Source organism: Ailuropoda melanoleuca, chromosome 5 (genome assembly GCF_002007445.2).
Source record: "Ailuropoda melanoleuca isolate Jingjing chromosome 5, ASM200744v2, whole genome shotgun sequence".
NCBI lineage: Eukaryota > Metazoa > Chordata > Mammalia > Carnivora > Ursidae > Ailuropoda > Ailuropoda melanoleuca.
The window spans coordinates 21,216,440-21,237,807 of NC_048222.1; the positions used below are offsets into that span (position 1 = coordinate 21,216,440).

The 21,368-nt window shown below is 46.7% G+C and overlaps 1 protein-coding gene across 4 annotated transcripts in view; it reads right to left on the minus strand.

Annotated features, from left to right (window-relative positions):
* Window positions 1–21,368, minus strand: part of CDYL (chromodomain Y like) — a 229,182-nt gene that overhangs the window by 51,026 nt on the left and 156,788 nt on the right. For all 4 annotated transcript variants that reach the window (XM_034660385.1, XM_034660384.1, XM_034660386.1 and 1 more), the window contains one exon: window positions 19,898–20,564. In XM_034660385.1, coding sequence (XP_034516276.1) covers window positions 19,898–20,564 — 667 coding nt within the window. The remainder of the gene's footprint in view (window positions 1–19,897; window positions 20,565–21,368) is intronic.

Below are 21,368 nucleotides of genomic sequence, written 5' to 3' on the forward strand. Positions count from 1 at the left end.
AACTAACAACACTATATACAGTAAGTTAACACAACTGGGAAGTTACTTAAGAAGTTCTTTACTATTTTTTAAACTAGGCTCTATGCCCAGCATGGAGCCCAAAGCGGGGCTTGAACTCACAACCCTGAGATCAAGATCTGAGTTGAGATCAATAGTCAGCTGCTTAACCAACTGAGCCACCCAGGTGCCCCAAGAAGTTACTTAAACACATTTTAACGTTAAGGATTCCTTCCTGAGATTTCTGTCTAAGGTGGGTTTTAGAAACACCATCCTCTCTGACATGGAACACTGAGGCCATGAGCTGTCATTTTTCTCTAGAATAATCAAATTACTTGGGTTAATGCCTTCAGTCACAAAGATCCCCCCCTTTAGGAAACAACCCTATGAACCTTATATTTACTGTGAAGATGGTGTGGTGTTCCCTAAGCCAGGTGAAACTCTCTTTCAGGTCTTACAACTGCGCCTACTTGTGCTCTGAGCATACGTGTGTGCTCATGTGTGCAAGTGTGCATGTGCTCTGTGAATGCGATTCACCTGCTCAGTCTCAGGGACACGCTACCAGGCAGCAGGAGCCACATCTGTGGCCCACCGGCAACGTTCGGTGTCACGTGCACATTCTCTACACTATCACACAGCTTCACCATGCTTTTGTTTCCGTTTGTCTTGATGCCTTCACTTGGAAAAAACAAACCTTGTAGTTCCAACCTGTAAACTGACTTAGGTCTTTTTTCAAGTTGTGTATACATCACCAGAATCACTCCACTATTGCCTCTTGGTCCTTTGCTCATGCTTTTCTACCTAGACCACCTCTCCTGGTATGGCTGTCATTTGACAAAGCCCTACTAATCCTTCCAGGCCCCTGGAGACACCTCTTCCCTCTTCACTAAGGTTCTGTTGATCTCAGCCAGACACACTCTCTCAAGTCACTTACAGACATTTGTATGTTGCCTTATGTTACAGCTTCTGTAACTGGCTTCTCCTCATCCCAGCAGACACCGGCTCTTGGAGGACAGAGACTAGTCACATGTATGTCGCCAGCTGGACCTCGTAATACTTGGCACACAGTATGCAGGATGCTTAATCAAGTTGAGGGAAGAAAGCAGAAAGCACAAAGGTAAATGGTCATTAAATGCGGAGCATTCTTTCCTTAATGACCACCTCCTCTGGCCAGAAACAGAGATAATCTGGTAGGAAGATAGACAAGAAAATCCAAACAACCATTTAACAAACCCGAGCAGGTAGCCGTTGTCTGGCGCTGCTCTGGATGCTGAAGATATGGGGCTAAGTAAGTACACAGAGTGTCGACCTCCAGCAACTCATATCAATAAACACACTAGGTCTGCAAGTAGAACTGTGGATGATGCTAGAAAGTCACAGAACACAGGTGGTCACCTTGGAGGTAGGGGAAGGAGTGCCAAAGATCAGGGAAGGCTTCTCAGAGGAAGGGCCAGGGGCCAAGGCCAAGAGGATAAGAAATTAACCAGACAATAAAACAGAAGTACACATGCGAAACCCTGAGGAAGGAGAGAGCTTAGCAAATTCCAAAACCTGGAGGAAGCCTAGAGCACCTGAACAGATGCAGTGAAGGGGCTAGCCATGGAGGGCTCTGCAGATCTGAATCTGATCCCCCGTACATGAGGAAGCCAAGAAAGAGATTTTAGCAGGACATTAATATATGAATTAGATCTCCAAAAGTCCTTCCAGCAACTAAGTGAAAAATGGATTGAAAAAAGACAATCAAGAAAGATGTTGGGGTCACCTGGGTGGCTCAGTTGGTTAAGCGTCTGACTCTTGGTGTCGGTTGGCTCAGGTCATGATCTCAGGGTCATGAGATGGAGCCCTGAGTAGGGCTTTGCGCTCAGAGGGGAGTCTGCTTTAGATTTTTTTCTCTCCCTCTCCCGCTGCCCCTCCCCCGCTAATATAAATAAATCTTTAAAAGAAAGAAAGAGAGAAAGATGTTGGTCACTTGGGCTAGGTGGTGGCAATGGCTAGAGGTCGGGGAAAGAGATGGACGCAGGCACACTTGGCTTGGAAAGAAGTGGGCATGGTGGTGGGCTGGGTGGTAAGGATGAGGGGGGTGGGGCATGGCTGATCTGCAGCTTGTGGCTTGAGCTAAGATGGGGGTAGCATTCACTGAGCTGGGAAGACAGGAGTTCCCTGTTCTCCCAGCCTGGATGGAGGAGGCCAATAATTAACTCAACTGTTTACAGTGCTCATGGTAAAACAAACTCGTTGTTTGCCATGCTCATGATGAAATTTACCACCTTAAAAAGCCTATTACAAAGGACATAAGTAATGATGTGATAAATATATCTTCCTTCCCCCTTATATACTTGCTTCTCCCTTTCTGGATGGGTTCCTTTACAAGATTGCTCTCACTCTCACAGAACCACACAACAAATGTTTTCAGATGACTGAGAGCGCCTCTCAGGGCTTGGGGTCGTGAGGAGTGGGGTGTGTCTGGGATGGTAAATTTGCTCCTGTAAACTCTAATGCCCCACGTCTGTGCATGGGCACAGATATCTGAGCCCATATCTACTGTTTAAAGCACAGAACCCTTGTGGCTTAATCAGGTGAGCAGAACCCAGTAAAGAATGGGGCATCTAGACAGACCCAGAATGTGACCATGTGCCCTGAAAGGCGACCCCCTAAAGTGTCACGGTATTAATTAAAGACACACAGCACATTTCCACGTGGATGTAAAAGCTGCTGGCTGGAAGATTTACAGCAGGTCAGAATGTCAAAGGGCTATGTGTGGGCTCCTGGTGGCCCTGACAGAAGTAAGGTTTCATTTTTTTATGGATGGAGAGGGAAAAATGAGGAAAGACCGTGGTAAGCTCACAGGTCAGGCACTGTCTTTTAAGTAAGAGCTTAAAAGTAACAGAGGGTTTTATGCTTCAGAACTCAGATCCTGCAACCTCGGGAAGTCAGGGATGAAGGCCAGCTTGGTCCACAATTCCAGGGCGTGCCACGCACATGAGCCACCACAGGAAGAGAAGTGCCTGGAGTGGTGCGATGCTGGCCCACGGCACAAGACCAGCCTCAAGAGCTGCCCCGGGGGCCCTCCTAGTATGCTGTCACTAAGCAGCTAGCTCAATCTGCAAAGTGAAAAGGCCAAGCAAACTAGACCGAAATTAAGTATCTCCTAAAGCAAATTTTTTTTTTTAAAGATTTTATTTATTTATTCGACAGAGATAGACACAGCCAGCGAGAGAGGGAACACAAGCAGGGGGAGTGGGAGAGGAAGAAGCAGGCTCACAGCAGAGGAGCCCGATGTGGGGCTCGATCCCACAACGCTGGTATCACAACCTGAGCCGAAGGCAGACGCTTAACCGCTGTGCCACCCAGGCGCCCCCTAAAGCAAATTTCTAAGACAAGCGTCCAGCTTTAGTCCAGATGAGCAGTTCTCAAACTAGGATCTATGGACATACTGCAAGTCTATGCAGTGAACAAGGATTTTTAAATCCTATGCTTTCACCCTCATGATCATCTACAAGGACTGATGGCCTCCCATGTGGATTTCAGGCTCGTTCCCATCAGGTATAATCAGGCTGTTGCCAAGGACTGCCTCCCAGAGCTGTGATTCTGAGCCAGCCCTCCATGACAATCCCTGCCAGTGAGCCCAGGTATTCCTAACCTGCAGCCAGGACTGAGAGCTGCAGGGGCTTTTAACACAATATTTCTCCAAACGGGGTAGAAGTACCTTCTCAAGGGTGCTCCAAGTGTCTGGCCTTTGGAGGGGTCCATGCACCATGCACACTGAAGAATGATGGCCCCTGGGCCCCCTGACAACACGCAGGGGCGTTTGTGTGTCTTTCCAATTATGGATACCCACCAGGATGGCAGGGGATCCAGAGCTCAGAGCCACACCACAGCATGGACTACTCACTTGACAAAGACACTCTGGCTGAAGATTAGAATCACATGCTGAAAAGCACGGGCTCAAGAAAGAACACTGAACGCATCATTTTACAGATGAGGACAAAAGCTACTCAAAGGTCAAGACAGAAAACTGACCTCAACACAACAGACTCGGACCATAAAGCAAAAACCTGAAAGCCAGAACTTGCTAAGTTATGTAAATACAATATAAAAAAATAAGACAGTAATTTTAAAATCCAGTTCTGGGCATCGAGGACTACTTCGAAACCGTCCTTAAGCCAAGTTCCAGGAGTCAGCTTCTCTTCCAATTCTTCCAGAAATCAAGGAAACAGACACCGGAACGGCCATGGCTTTTTCTGCATTTTCCAGCAGCCCCTGCTTTCTGTGTAGGGCATCTTGGGGACTCCCCGTTCCTCTGATAATCAGGCTTTCAGGGGCCACTATGAGACTTGAGCCCCCCGTTTCTCATGTGGACTAGTTATACTAAGGCAGACAACTCTGGAGATCATGGCAGAGTGCCAAGCTGGGCGGTCACAGGATCACCCAGAAGAAAGAAGAAAACCCCAAAACCCCATGTGCAACTGCTCATTAAATGCATATCAGAAAATCCCTTGTGAAAACGGGATTACTTTGCAAGTGGAAAATTCACTGGGGCAACCCCTCCTTCCCCAAACAAAACAAACACCAGAAGGAGACTCCTCTGACGCCACTCCTCCTCACTTGCTGTTATAAAGCTGTGCCCACCCTGTCCCCTTGAGTGAACTTCACCGGAAACGCCGGAGCACACACCTGTGATGTGTCCCACTTCCCCTTCAAAGTCCATACAAGAATCGGAATTCTAAGAATCAGAAATAGTATCTCCAAACCACACTCTGGATAAGACATCACCTGTTCCAAGGCTGGTGCGGGCTGTGTGGCCCTGTCGTTTCTCCCACGACCCCTGCATTTGAGCCGCTGCTAGGAAGACTCGAGGTGGCGACGCTGGCAGAGCTCACTCAGCTTTCTGGCAACATGGCAGTTAAACAGCGTGAGCCTCCGTAATCATGTTGGTAATGTTCACATTACGTTTTCATAGTGTTCCTCCAAAACCAAAATGTCATTTAACCTTTACAAGGAAAGCCAAGTACAAGAACTAGTACCAAGCTTTGCTGAAAAGTGTCATCCAAAGAAGAAAGTGCTACAATTATGATTCTAACATGGAACACAGAATTTAAATCTGTATCGGCAAGATGAAAAATAATCTCTGCCCAGTTTAAGGGCTTTGGGTGACAATATGTGTTACATTTAATAAAAGTCACCCTGCATATCCATGTGACAGGCAGAGTGTCATTTACTGGATAAACTACAGAACCCTCCCTCCATTAGCAATATAAAACTTAATTAAAACTGAGGGTCTGCCTTCTCATATACCATGTCATCTTACTATTTGACTTTAAAATTTAATTAGAACCAACTAAGTTTTTTTTAAGGCTCCGACCACTGCAGAGACACAGGATTCCCACAATGACAGTTAACACCAGAAACGGTTCTGTGACTCTGAGGACAAAGGTCTTCCGTGTGAGGCGTCTGACACGTAGACGCCAGCCCTGGGGCAGCGGGGGCTCCTCCGCACGGAGCGTGGTTTGGGTCTGCACGTCCTGCAGCTCTCACCCCACTGGGGCCAACGGCCTCACTGGTTTAATCATCAGAAACGAATGTCGTGACCTCCCCCTTTATTACTTCAAAATAATCCAGGGAGTCACCCTTCCCCGAAGACAGCTCCTCAACCCACCCTCCCTCAGAATCCGGCATGCCCCTGCAGAGAAGGTACTGAGACACTGCCCTCCCTGGTGGCAGAGCACGCTTTTCAGAATTGGCTGAGCCCGTAAGGGGACAACCCAGGTCTATCTCCTGAGGGGAGAGGCCAGCAACCCCAGGCACTGACTGGTGACCGGCCCCTGGTGTGTGGGAGCTGCCAAAGAGTGATTAAGACAGTCCTTTAGGTCACCAAGGACTACAGAGGTTTAACAGTCTTAATCAAGTCTCGAGGGGATTGAAGAGGACAGAAACTCAGGTTTGTATCCCAATCATTTCAACTGACTTCATCAAGAGACTCTGATACACATCACTTTTATAACCACGCTAACGGGCTACTATTTTTATCCAATGTTTACTTCTGAAGTTCAGGAAATGCTGGGGTGGGTGGTGGGTCTCAGGCTGGCTAGGGCACAGTTAACTTCCTGAAGTTGTATCTGAGAATGGGGGGTGGGCAGGGGCACAGTGGATGACCCGGGGACGTAGGAGATCTGCTAGGGATTACGGTCCCTATTTCAGACACGGACTTTGTGACAATTCCTTCTCAGCACAGAGGTGGAGGGGACTATCTGCAGCACACAGCTGCACTCCAAGGGGCTCAGACAGTTAAGTACAAGCTGCAGCTGTACGATGGGAACAGATTTACATCCTTTCCCCGACAGCACACTTCCCTCCCCTAGCTGCACATACATAAATAAGAACTTAAACTGCAGACAGAAATTAGAGAGGTCCACGACTGAGATAACCGGGCAGAAAGGAGGTTGTTTTAAGGTATTTTGAGAACCTAGAATGTTCCTATTAAAAAAATATTTTAAGCACAGTCAACTCTTAAATAATGAAGTAGGAAGGGCAGACCAGATGTTATCATAAATAGACCTGACGATAAAGTGTCACCTTCCCAACAGGTGGGGAGGGCGGTGGCATGGAGAACAGAAGAGCAAATACATAGTTCAGAAAAATAACCTGGAGGGAAGAATACCTTGGAGGTTAAGATTTAAATTGTTTTCTTAATATTTCCTATTTTTGAATGCCTTGGCCGAGCCTATTTATGGTCCTAGACTGAGAGGCAATTACATTAGATCTTTACCACTAGGGGAGATGGGTATTTACCACACGAGGGTAATTACTTCTTTATAGAGATAGTTTATCTCATTAGATGTCATCGTTTCAGCAAGAAGAGGTCTGCGCAAGGATTAGTTTATTATAATCTCCTTATCAACAGTCTGGTGTACTGCTCTTGTGCTAAGGAATGTTGCCTGTAACCCTCGGGCTGAACTTTCAGCACCATGGCCTGGCCAAGAGCACAGTAACGCTCCGTCCAGTCTGGACCACCGCACCCTTGACGTCAGTAGGGAACCAGTTTACCAGTGTAGCTACTCACTCTCAACTGCAGTGCCATTCAAATGCATCCCTAGAGTCAGAAACACTGGGCTCCGAACCTGGACCAGCATCGAGCACACAGCCTGGCACACAGTAGATGCTCACTGAGTGCATGATAAAGAGGCGGGAGCTTCCAGATCCCCCTCCCCCTAGAGGCGGCTGATTGTCAGAGAATGGCATGGAACATATTCACTTGGAAATTCAAAGCAAGGTTTAAAACACGCCTTAAAACCAGAGGAAGAACTACTTAAGGAACTCAGAAGTCACCGAAGAGAGTCAGGAGCCAGCAAGCACGCCTGGAGCCACGTAATGTGAAGCAAGCACAGCCAACTCCAGCTGTAGGGGCCGAAGCCACAGGAAGTGGGAGAGGCAGGGTGATCCGAGAGCCCTAGGGACCCACACTCCTCGGGAGAAAGTAAATTAGAAGCCTCCCTGTCCCTCGAGCACGCAGATAATGGTGAGCAGTTGCTCACACTTTACAGTAGATGGCACATTCTTTGCCCGGCGAAGCCAAATGAATTCTTCAACTCGACTTTGCCCAGATGAAACGATATTGTATTAATCTTAATACACAGTTAAAATGGTAACTTTGAAATTCAGCATTAGTAAAACAGTAATTATGAAGACACATTAGGATGAGCCACGAAGGAAGAGAAGGCTTTATCACTTCCCACATTTGGTGGCCACCTATCGTGAGGCAGGGAGGAGAGACACTGGGGACACAGCTGTAAAGAGGGGCGTGTCAGGTGGAGAACGCGACTCGATCTTGGGGTCGTGAGTTCGAGCCTCATGATGGGGTAGAGATTACTCTAAAAATAAAGAGGAGCGTGTCAACTCTACTCCAAAGGACATGTGGAAGTAGGGCAGCTCAGGAACGGGCAGCCTGCTGACCCTGACTGACTGGGAAGAAGGACCCTATGTACTCAGGCAGCGGGGGGGGGGGCAGGGCAGCTGGCACCCCCAGTAGATGGCCCTTGGCCCCAGCTGCTGCTCTGTTAGCATTCTCCCGAAGGCCCAGTGCACCAAATAAATATCCTTGTGTGTATGGTGCACAGCAAGCAGTCTTTGGGCTGTGCCTCCTAAAGGGTGGGAGGAGAACAGCCACAAAGGTGACTGAGAAAAGAAACAGCCAGAGAGGTGAAAGGTGTACAAAAAACAGTAGTGTTCCAGAAACAAAGATGAAGCAAGAAGTATTGGGGTGCGGATGTAAAGTGTGGTAGGAAAGTAACATGGTGCAGCTGCTACAGAAAACATTATGGAGGCTCCTCAAAATTAAAAATAGAATTACCATATGATCCTGCAATTCCACTTGTGGGTATTTATCCAAAAGAGTTCAAAGCCGGATCTTGAAGAGATATTTATACACCTGTATTCACTGCAGCAGTATTCCCAACAGCCAAGAGGCAGAAGCAACCCAAAGTCGACTGACGGATGAGCGCATAAAGAAAACGTGGTGTGTACGCACCGCACCATGGAATATCACGCAGCCTTCAAGAAGAGGGAACTCCTGTACCGGGCTTCAACATGGATGGAGCTCCAGGACATGACGAAACGACAGAAGCCTATCTAACATAGTCAAAATCACAGAAACGGAAAGAAGAATGGTGTTTGCCGGGCTGTGGGGGAGATGGGAAGGAGCACTGGTGTTTAAAGGGTAGAGTTTCAACTGTGTAAGGTGACAATGTGTTAGAGCTCCGTAGCACAGCAGTGTGAATGCACTTGTAAGGTTTCTGAACTATGCATTTAAAGATGCTTAAGACGGTAACCTTAAGGTGCATGTGTTTGTTGCCACAATTAAAATGAAAGCAAAAATGACACAGTGCTCATATTAAATGTGGCAGGGAGTGGCCCGGAGGTGACCGTGGCCCAGGGACAGAGAGCCCCTGCAGAGCGGCAGGGCAGGAGCCACAGTGGGGGTGGGTGGGAAAGGAAAAGAGCAAACAATCCCAGATGAAATGTCCCACAAGTACGGCCTATGAGGAAAATCAGAATCAGGGCGGAAACAAACAGAACCCCGAAGAAAAGGCGTTCACGAATTCTAGTCCTTCCCATCTTTCAGTGATCAATAAAACAGGCATCACTCACCACTCCTAGCTGGGGTGACCAGCAACACTCGGATGGAGTGAACCCAGGGACACAGGGACACGGTAAACGCTAGCTGCCACCAGGAAGAGTGAGGAGGCTGTCGTGGCTTCTGTGGGGAGCCCAGTCCTCTGGGGTGACGGTAAGCACTGGGGTGAGAAGGAAGGGCTGGGACCCTGCAGCCTGTCTCTGGGGAATGCTGACATAGGACCAAGAAGTTGGTGAAGCAGACAGTAAGGAGAGGGGTGGTGGTGGTGGTGGGGAGTCAGAAAACACAGGCCTCAACAGGGCAGGGTGTTCATCTGGGTCTGGGGGAGGCTGCCATCCGCCCGCCCAGGCCTCGGAGCACGGAGGATGAACACTCTCCTCCAGAGACCATGAGGGAAGGCAGAAGACCACCCAGCACGGCAGGTGTCTGGTTTCAGGGAGGGCAGGAAGGTGAACAGGAAATCCTCCTTCAGGAGGCTGAGCGTGACGGGGAACTTGAAGAAGACACAACTATGAGTGCTGCAGGGGTGCCACAGATGAGAAAGGGGAAGAAGGCAGTTCAACTGGGAAAAATTATAGGGAAAGGCTGCAGGGCTTTCTTAGAGGCTGTAGCTTGGGAATGACAATGAGGAAATGCACAGAATCACACCGTGAGGTTATTTCCATCTCAAAATGACCAAGGACCCAAGGCACTGGAAAGGCTCTACTGGTCTGAAGCTCATTCTACTGACACTGGGCTCTGGAAGCATGTAAATCTGGGTGAGGGGCCCTACTTAGTACCCATAAAGTTGCCTCCTGGATATTGTCATACAGAGCAAAATTATTCACTGGTATTTTTAAAAGATGTTCTGCACCATTAACCCTACAGATGTTTTCTTGAGTTTTTCCAGCTCAAAGAATTCCATATCATTCCATATTTGCAAGCTAGCTCAAAACTTACCTGGCTCTTACTTACCTCGGCAGTGTCTCTCCCAACCACCCCCACAAACCTCATTTCTTTTTCACACGGAGCCTTTTTAGAAGACAAACACTAATGAGGAAAGTAGAAGTGAAGAAAACTGCTCCAACAACTCACTCACTCACACACAAATGTTAATTAAGCACCTATTATATGTAAACAACGGGACTAGACAATGTAGAAGGTTCCAAAGATGACAATGCTTGCCACAATGCTTTCCCACCCTGCCATCAAGGTTTTATTGCATTTGTCTGTCTGTTGTGGATCTTTCTCTGGATCTCTTCCACCAGATTTTACTTTCCCGGAGATTCCCCTAAGGAACCAGCGCTTCTCTACCTCACCTAGTGTCCAAGCTACTTAAAACACCTCCATCCAAAGCGAAGCACCTTGGGGAACACGATTATGTCGGGTCTTCTTTGAAGAGGTCCCTAATACACTGACTCGAACACAGCCTTTCCTCATTTGTAATGAAAAATGTGACTGCCTTGTAAAGGACATACCAAATTAGCAGGAGACAGACGCAGTGCCCAGCCTCCCCCACCCCCAGCACAGGACTCACAGCTATGAAGGAAGAAGAGCACACAGTGACACACAAAAATTGAAAATGAAAAGGTGAACGCTGAGTTCAGTCTCATGGTGAGAACATCCGGGTGTACTGGGAGATGTACGGTTTGAGATGACTGCCCAAAAGCTAAACCATGAAGTGAAATTATTCATTTACTATTCCATATTTAACACTCATGCTATTTTGTCACTTAGGAAAGCACTGTTGTATTTCAAGGGTACTCAGTAATCTTAATTGTGTCAAGACTGTCAACAGCTCAGTCCCTTCCACTTCTACTGTTAAGGGCCCTGGGTTTCGCTTGGGTAACCAGAGTTTGGAGGAAGCTGATCATCTCCCTCGGAACTTCTGGGAAAGAGAAGACTCTTCTGCCTGGTTTGCTGAGAGGGTTGGGATGCCAGCTAGAACTGCAGACAGCACCTGCTTTCCCCGTGGGACAGGTTTGCCTGAATGAAGCCAAGAGCGCCCAGAGGTGGAGAAAGGGGGCTGGGGCTTGGTCACTTTTTAGGCCATGGATCCACCTGAGCCTGGATCTTGCCCATCTGAAACAACAGATGGCATTTTTGTTTGCTTGTTTGTTGAAGCCAATTTGAGCTCAGTTTTACTTGAGGGAGAGTAAGTCTCGACTAATAGAGTACTGGCAACGCTGTGAATGAGGCTTATAAAAACTGCCTTTCGCCAGTGTGACACAGACAAACTGAGGTCAGGAGCAGGTTATCATGGGGGCCCTACTGTCCTACCAACTTTGCTAAGTGACTTTTTTTTTTTTTTAAATCAAATCCCTTTCTCTTCCCCAATCAGGCTCGTCTATAAAACAAGTATTCTCTTAAAGAGGAAGAATAATGTTAGAGGAACTGAGGACAGAACAAAAGCCACTGAACAGCACGCTTGGCTAAGACTGGATGGCCTATACACTGTATATATACATAGCTGCTCTTGTTCCTAAAATACAGGAAGTCATGGGAGGAATGTTCTAGAAGGCCAGTACCGTGCTAAAGATAACAGCAATAAAAATGGGAATGCAGGAGACAAGTGGGATTTTTTTTTTTATAAGATTTTGTTTATATGCAATTCAGCAAGTGAGAGAGAGAGAGTGCATAAGCAGGGGGAGGAGCAGAGGGAGAGGGAGAAGCAGGCTCCCCAGTGAGCAGGGAGCCCGACGCGGGACTCGATCCCAGGACGCTGAGATCATGACCCGAGACGAAGGCAGACGCTTAACTGACTGAGCCACCCAGGTGCCCCAAGACAAGTGAAATTTGTAACAGATGTTCAGCCCCCACCAGTAGGTGCCAACAAGAACAAATATTTTCAAAAAAGGAATTTCACCTGAATTGATGACTTGTTTTTATTCTGCCCTTCTGCCAGTCAGTTATAAAGCTCGAGAGGAACAGGAACTGTAGTCAGAGTCTTTTCTGACATATGACCTAAAGAACCCCAACTTCTTTTAAATGATAAAACTCCAAGTTAATAAAATACACTTTGGTATATTCAAACCGGAGCAGGAACCATAAAATTAATGCAAATTAATTTGAGGTTTTCTCATTAAACTGTCGTAAATCCCCTACGGCGGAGACTCGACGGCACTATTCATTCTAACCCCTGGCATGGAAGTTATCTGTCCTGGAGTGGGTGCTGCGAGACCCGAAGTCAGTGACCTCTTCTGAAATGCTCCTGTTGGAAGGATGTACTTTTGGCCCCAACACGCGAGATCAGAGTGGTCCCTGGGAGGACATGCATATTCACAAAGTCTTCACATTTTGAAAAAGTTGAACGACTCTGTTCCCTGCCGCCCCCCGCCCCCAGTCAAGAGGCAAGGGAATATATAAAGGGAATTAATAGAAAAATAGATGCAAACAATTCTAACCTGTGAAACCAGAACTTTCACATTTTAAAATTAAAACAAGGAGATACCATCTTCTACTTTGACTATCTGACAGATATTTAAAAGTTGATTAAGAGTAATAGGTAAATGGGCACTCACAATCTCTATAGCTTGCTTAGAGAGCAATCTGGCAACATCTAGCAAAATCTTCATTATACAGCCTTGTACTCTTGTTGACAGAAGCAAGTCTCCAGCTAACGCTCACACAGGTGGGGAGGGGGGCGTGGGAGGGATGCCTATGCACACGTGTGTATGTGAGCACACCGACACAGACGCACGCCTGGGGGATGGAGGAAGTCAGCGAGGCCAAACGTAAACTAAACTGGTGAGTGTGGGTGAAGCGTATGGGTTCTTCTTGTACTCGTCTCCCAACTTCTCCGTAAATATGAAATCGCATCCAGAAAGACAAAAATCAAGTTTAAAACTTCAAAAGAAGTGAGGTAGAGATCCGTGTCTTAAAATAGAAAGCTCTTCACAACAAGTCGTTAAACGAAAGAGGCAGATACCAGACAACGTATACAGTATGATTCCATATCAAAGAGTATCAACACATAGAAGATCTGACATGACACCTGTCAAGCTGTTAGTGTTCCCTCTGGGGAAGGGAAAGGTATTCTTAGGGGAGGAGGTAATGGTAAACTTTCCTATTTTGCTCAACGTACTTATAAATTACTTGCATAAACATTCATAGTATTTATGGATTACTCGGGTTTAAGACAGGAGGTGCGTTCACATTTCTGGTGTTGCAACACTGATAAAATGTATTCATCTGTGCGGAAAACACTCTTAATGTCTAGGGCTGAGGTTCTCACATAATGGATGCACCCAGACACCGGCCCTGTGCAGGCAGATGGGAGTAACAAGACAGGGCAATCTGTCACGACGCCTGAGGCCATTACTAGCATCTTAAGGGCAAGGCTGGGGATGCTAAACCAGTACGAGTCCAGGCCCAAATGCCAACGCACCCCCACTGTGAAATACTGACACTGAATCACTGGGGAGCAGGTAGATATGCACAATAAATAGCCACAAAACATTTTAGAGGAACGAGGTAGGGCTATTTGTGTGCATATGAAAATATATCCAGGATATATCAAAATTAAAAATAAAAGCCTAAGTTGGAGAACCATATGACAAGTATGAGCCCACTGATTTATTTTAAAAGATGTGCATGTGTATAAAATTTCTGGAAGGAAAAATCTGTTAACAGCAGTTATCTCTCTCTGGAGAGGAGGGAAGGGGAGGAGAAGGTGGGGCTTGGGGGGGTGCTTCTATTTTTCTTTTTTTTCTTTGAGATGCTTTAACTATTTTATAATGCTTTCCTGTCATTTAAAATTTCTAATTATAAATATTTATTAAACCAAATTACAAAAACCTGAATACAACTTTAAATCAAAATATACTAAGGCTAATAAGTAACCTCACAAGAGAATAGGATCTAACCATAAGAATCTAAAATATACTATAAACAGAAGAATTTAGTAGTGTTATTTATTTCCCACTTGCTCTAGAAAACCAAATTTAAAATAAAGCACGGTACAGGGGGGTCATTGCTACATTTGGGTCAGCACAGAGCCACCTGGAGGGCTTGTGAGAAACAGGCTGCTGGGCCCAGCAGACATTCCAATTTGGGACGTCTGAGGGGGGCCTGGGGACCTGCATTTCTGAAAGGCCCCCAGAGTCTCCTGCGGCAGCTGCTCTGGGCACCACGCTTAGAGAATCAGTGGTATTGGAAAAAATACTCAAGAGTGGAAATGAAAAGAGAAAACTAAACAATGACAAGGGCTCCAAAGTAGGCTCGTTGGGTCACCCCTTCCCCAAGTCCTGATCACCCTTGAACAATGCCATCAAACCCTAGAAGTGCAAGGGCTGGGGGGGGGGTCTCTGGCAGCAGCCCCAGCGCTGCTCCTGCTGGGATGTGCATTGGTCAGGAGCTGGCTGGGTTTATCCGCTAAACTTCTTAGGCCAGCTGAACTTATCATATTTAATTCATTTTTACATAAGGTTGGAGATATGATTACAAGCGGTGAGCTGAGGCCTCAAGGGAAATGATGTCTAATGCTCTGGAAGGGCTGTAAGTGAAAATAATTGTCAAATCAGGTAGAAGTGAGAAAATAAGAAAAATGAAAAAATCCCAGGACTGTGCACTCAGGTTTGTAAGCACCGAAGTTTTCGCTCCACTTCAATGAAGTCTGCAGCGGCGACAGCAGGTGACGCGTCAGGGACGCACGTCCCACACGACTGAGCTCGATCAGTGGATCCATACCCAAAGAACAGGGCTTGACTCGCCAAACCACTGGTAAAGCAAAGTACCCCTTTCTTTAAAGGCCTTGGCTCTACATCAGCGGCAAAGAGGCGCACATTTTTAACTTCTAAAATGAAATGATTATTGTTGGTATGTTCTCAAAGCCTCCTGGAGGTGACCAACTCTTTCTGCTAACAGACTGCTGCTGGGCGAGCACATCTTCTCTAAGAGCTCTGTGCCTAAAATGCCACTCGATGCTCAAGCACAGAGAGGTCTGCGGCCCCCTGAGCTCCCCCTCTAGAACTAGGAACAATTTTGTCTGGGCGGCCACATCATTCTGCCCGAGGCATCCTAGTCAATGCTTTGTGGGGTGGGGAGTTCCGATCTGCTTGCCTCAAAACTTGACTCCGCTTTGGTTCAGTTTTAGCTTCTGCGATCTTTCTATGTATAAGTAGGTTTGTTCCCTGTGAGAAAAGACGCGTGGAGGTATCTAGCATGGAACCCATTTTACAAGGGGCGCCAGGAAATGTTTGTTGGTTTCCAATTGAATCTTTTGTGATCAAACCCTCACTGGCACGGGCAATCCACTGCTCGCTAGGGACAGCTTCAACAGTCCTCTCTTCCCGGGCAGACCTCTCCTGCTGGGACCTGCTGAGCAGCTTCTGCCACTGGTCTCCTGATTTCTTCATTTTCCCTGGAGCTAAATTCTATTCTCAGCACAGAAATCGTAGACGGCCCTTGGGGACCACGGGCCTCTTCCTTGGGGGGAGCTACTGATTTGGAACATCAGCTTCCCTGATAGTAACAGGGAAGGGAGACAGATCATCAGCTCCATATTCTTATTGAGGGGAATTTACACTCCAGCTCCTCAGAAGCAGCCGAATTTTCCTGAACAACTTCTCCCGGGAGCCTCCTTGGATGGAAATGCTCACAGGATGAAAGACCTGTGTTAAGGTGCTTCCTCACTTTCTTCCTGCATCTGCTGGCTTTGGCTTAATATCCGGCAGCAACTCTACGAGTAACACTGATGGGGTTTAGACCTCATTTTTCAAAGAAGTGTGCTAAGAGTGTTTTCGCAAGTGTCCTACTTGTCAAACAATGAACGATTATTATTTGGATTCACAAAAGAACAAACTAACAATAATCCAGTTTTTAAAAGCAGCTGCTCCTTTTGTAGGATTAATTCATTAGGCAATTAAAAGAGCAAGAGAATACTATCATTAACTTATTAATAAAGAACAGTAGAAAGAAGACAGCCACATCACCTAAATTTAAAAATTTTTCATATTTCTGAGTGAAGCAATATAGTCCTCTTTTAAACCTTTGTTTCATACTTAAAACAGTTACAAACCAAATACACATATGGTTATTCTGTAAAAGCAACCGTGTGTGTTAAAATTCTCCAGAAACATTTACTCTCTTGGTTAACAGATATTTAAATATCTGTTGTGTTTGGTGGCAAAAATATCCCTCATACACACATGATTAATGTTTTGAATAAGATGATTCATTTCCCAGTGACTCCACGAGTATCTGCTTCAATTAGTTAAAAAAAACAAAACAAAACCGTTTTCTTATGTAGCTCTAAAATTAATGTGGAAAGTAAAAACAAACAACTACTTTAAGAAATGATGAGTGTGGACCAACAGCCTGACACAGCTTCAGTACTGCTCTCTCAGGAAAGAAACGCCCCGAGGGCTAGTAATAGTTTTTCTAGAATGTTCCTGTACTTCTGGCCTCTGCACCTTGTCATTTCAATAGCATTTCTTCCCTCACACTTAGTGTGACCCAGCCACAGGCTACAAAGAACTCACTACAATCCTTTTCTTCAGGGAGCACCTGTTCTACTGGAATCGTTTCCCCCACAAACATTGGCAGAGCACCTACTATGCACAGGTACTGCTGGGCACATAGTAGGATTCAGCCCTGGCAGAACAAAATCCCTTCTTGGAGCTTACTTCCCAGAGGAGGGAACAAAATTTCTACAAAGGGAAAGGGTGAGGAGAAGCAAAGGCACGGATCCAACTGAGCATCTGCCCATAGGTGGCCATGTGGTCTAAGATACCATTTGCTTTTGCCATCATAGTTCATTTAGAAAGGACACTCCAACGGGAGGCTCCAGAGGGAAGAGGAGATGGCTCTTTTCCCTTTTAATCTGCAAGTCTGATTGAGACCATGGCCATGTCACTTACACTGTCCTAAAAACCTTCCTCAGTAGCTTCTATTCTTCTTCTCCTCTAAGTGGAGAGAGTATTCTCAACAGTAAATGGGACTCAGGACCAGGAGAGAAGGGAGGTCCAGAGGGCCTTGCAAATACAGTGTTACTCCCATCCCAATCAATCAAACTCCATAGAACAGGATAAAATAATTCAAGAATTTATACTTACATGTCCCTGGTGGTTTTAACCAAAGCCATCTTTACAGACATTAAACATTTTTTTTTCAAAATGGAAGAATAAAAAAGGAAATCACTAACTCCTTATTTAAACAGAAGCCACTATGCTGCTTTTATACAAAATTGGAGGCTTTGCTGAGGGCAGCCAAGCCTACATAACTGCGGTAAAGACAAAATGTGAAAACTTGAGGGTCAAAAAAGTTTTGAAAATCATGCCCCACACTACCCATAAAAGTGTATGTACACATAACTTCTGTGGACAAAGGGGAACCACAGATCTGAAGCCTTTTGTGTCCCTTTACTTTCCAAAAATACCACCCCAGGACTGTGACTTCCCAGGGCAAGGATTAGCAAACTGTTTCTGTAAAGAGCCAGACTGCCAATTTTTTCAGCTATTTTTGCAGGCTATACAGTCTCTGTCACAATGATTCAGCTCTGTCCTTTCACTAGAAAGCAGCCACAGACCATAAGTGAATGAATGATTGTGGCTGTGTTCCAATGAAACTTTACTTGTGGAGGGGCTTCTGGGTGGCCCAGTTGGCTAAGCATCTGACTCTGGATTTCGGCTCAGGTCATGGTCTCAGGGTCATGAGATGGAGCCCCACATTGCACTCCATGCTAGGTGTGGAGTCTGCTTAAGAGTCTCTCTCCCTCTGACCCTCCCCGGTCTCTGTCTCTTTCTTTCTCTCCCCTCTCTAAAAAACAAAACAAGCTCCCCCCCCCCCCGCAAAACCTTTAAGGATACAGAAATCTGGATTTCTTCTATTTTCAACATGTAATTACATATTATTCCTCTTGATTTTTTTCAAACATTAGAAAGTGTCAAAGCCATTCTTAGCTTGCAGGCTGTACAGAAACAGGCGGTGTGCTGGGTTTGGCCCCTGGGCTGGTCTGCCAACCGCTGCCCCAGCGTCAGCAGCCGCCCTGCCCTTATCTGCCCCACCGCAGCCTAGTGAGTGCCTGGCCCGGAGTCATCAACAGAGGACCAGATGCTCCTCATCTAGTGGAGGCCACAAGCAAAGGTAAGAACACGGAGTCAGAAGCAAGAAAGGTTCCCTGGCTCTGTTCTCTCTGAACACCACAGTCTCTGTGGCCTCGACTTCCCCCTCTATGAGACAGAGCACACAGTTAGATGGCTAGTAAAGTCTCTTCCGTCTCTGAACCTCTAGGGTCCTTGGTTTACTGCGAGGTAAAAGAAAACCGCGTCTAGGAGCAGGCCAACAATTCGGGAAAGTCAACTCCGTAAACAAACTCATACAAGTTCCGGGTGAGGGCGACACTTTGGGAGTAAGGACGAAAAGCAGCATTTGGGTACTGCGTGTTATCTGAAAAACACCAGCCAGATGGCAATTTACTGTCCGAAGGGAAACCCCCCCAGATTTCAGTTCAGATCCCTCCCTCTTCATTGCTACACAAAGGTCGAAGCCAAAACTCGTTGATGCGCCACAACAAGACGGTGAGGGCAGCGCCTCAGGTGAACGGTTCTCCCTAAAGGAAACAGCCCCCCCACCCAACATCATTTTATTTTGTTTTATTTTACTCTACTAAGGGTGAGTTGGTGGAGACACACAGATAGATACAATTACAATACTGCAAGACAGAGGATGTGGACAGCACACAAGACCAGAGGACGCAGGAGCGCGGGTCCTGAGCCCGAAGGCAGAGTGGGAGCTCCAGAGGGGACGGCGGGGCAGGGGAGGCATGATGCTCCTGGCAGAGAGGGAGCGGAGAGGCGGTGAGGGCCAAGCAGAGACTCAGGGGCACGGCTGCTAACTAAAGCAACGGTGGCCTGATCGGACTGCTGACGGGGACGCCCCTCCCCCACCCCCATCCAAGAACTATAGAAAATGGACAGAAACCATCAACAGGCAGAAAGCAGGGAGACCAATGAGAAAGCTATGGCAGGTAAGAAATGACCAGGGCCCAAAGCGAGGCAAAGCTAGTGAGGCTCACATCAGAGAAACCCATGAGAGAATTCTATAAAAACCGGTGGCTAGCCGAGGCATGGGGACAGTGAGGGGAAGAGAGCTGTCTGTGCTAATCGCAGCCGTGCGGTCTGAGGAGTTGGGGAGGCCATGGAACAACCAACTAAGCTGCAGAATCCAGGGGCAGGAGCAGAAACAAAGCAGAAAATATCACCCTGCTGAAGGGATTCCTACTCGGAAAAAGGGACAATGGGATCTGAACAGTTGATGATTACAGACAAACAAATGAAAGTCCTGTAGGTTCTATTAGGTGACTGGTACCTTCACTTGAAAGGCATTTCTGGTTATTTAAATGCGTCAGCAAAATAAGGCTCGTGACTTCTAATCAATACTGGTCACATGCAGAAAATTCAGATGGACCTTTAACCCGAGACTCAGTGTCTCAGACGTATAAAGGTTCACAAAGAAACTTGCTATAAAGGAAAATACCAAGTGTAACGGATTTAGAGTGAGGAGACACTGTTTAAAGCAAGTCGATGTGGTGGGACAGTTTGTGGATACAAATTCAGCTAGTGCTGACTGAGGAGAGACATGCCAAAGGCTTCAAGTAAAGAAAGGCTGTACCAGCTCTCAGAGGTTCCAGTCCAGAGACTCCCCAGACTTCCACCAGCCTGCCCTCTAGAGCAGGACAACAGGTAAGGAAGGGGCGCCTACACACCTTGAGGAAACCGCCAGCATGCTGAGAAAGAGCCCGTGGCCATCAACAGGGACACTGCCTGCTGAGCAGCTCACCTGGACACTCACCTTTTCCGTTAACGGCTAATCCCGTGGCCATGGCTGCAGTCACGGGGCCAGACACCTGAGGCACTAATGGGTGTATTCGGGGCCTGCTCCCCATCCTAGCTCGCTCTGCACCAGGGCCCAATAAGGCTCCAACTGGCTTTTCGGCTGCCACTTCTGGGGCTACTGTGTCCTCCTGACCCTGTTCGACGGGGTCCAGTTTCTCAGGGCTCTCATTCTGAAAGCCGTCCACTGCGGTCCTGCTCTTAATGGGGCTCTTAGGCACAAGTATCTTTATACCTGATTTTGCTAGGTCCATATTCTTCCGGTTTGAGAGAGATGGAGCTGTGTTTTTCCTGAACTTCTGGCTGGCAGCAAATAACTGACTGTTTTTGGACTCGTGGTCTTTGCCAATCACTAGTGATTTAGGAGAGGTCTTAGAAAAGTTGCTGTTGGTGGATCTGGAGATCTGTTTCCTGGCATTGTTTGGAGAGGTCCTATTTGTTCTGGTTAGTGTGCTTTCTTTCTGTTTTTCGGTGTGGCGTCTGTTAAAGTCATGAATGTATTCCTCACAGTTCACAAGGTGCTGCTCCGGTTCCCAAGTGTCGTCCTCACTGTCATAGCCTTTCCACCGAACCAGATATTCTGTCTTCCCTTTTTTGTTTTTCCTTTTGTCAACGATCCTTTCAACCTGTTTATAAACAGAAGAGAAAGAGGTGTCAACGTATTATCTGGAAAATAAGGGGCAAGTTTCATAAGGAAGCATCAGAAATAATATAAACCACAACAGATAAGGAAAAGGACCATCTCTTTCCTAAGCCGAATCGTCTGTAAAGAGCATAGGAACAGAACATTGGGGATTTTAGCAATTTCCTTGAAATTAAGTCAGACAAGATGCTAAAATTTTATGCCCAGAATCCATAGACGTACGTTAGGTAGCCTATTTTTCTGTGATTCAAAGGGGGCTCTGTTTTTATTTTCACCTCAGACCCTGAGCACCCGAGCTGGTTCTCCGTTACAGCTGGAGCGGGACTAGTCATCTGCAGCCCTCTGCCTGGTCATCCTCAGGGTACCAACGGCAGGCCCTCCTCAAGCACGAGCTTGGCCGTGGTAAACACAGCCAGCTACGAAGGGCTCAGAGCCTCCTGAGGTGTGGAACTGGCTACGGAAGAAACGGTCAGTATCACAAGTATCACTGAGAAGCACTAGGTTAAAACTGAGAACGTGATGCGGTATCGGTAACAAACAGTCGGGAACGGTTGGTTATTTACCCCCAAATCTTGGTTTGAACTAACTTAACACTAACATCTTCAAAGGAAGATGCTGCTAATCTTTGAGTTTGATGATCAACAGATCCCATACCTAATTTATGAATTCACACTAATTTATGAATTTGCCATGAAAGATAGTTATCACGGTGACAAATTCTACTGCCTTCACATTAAGTGCAAATGGGAGAGCTTTGATGACTCACGTGAACAAAATCTATTTGACA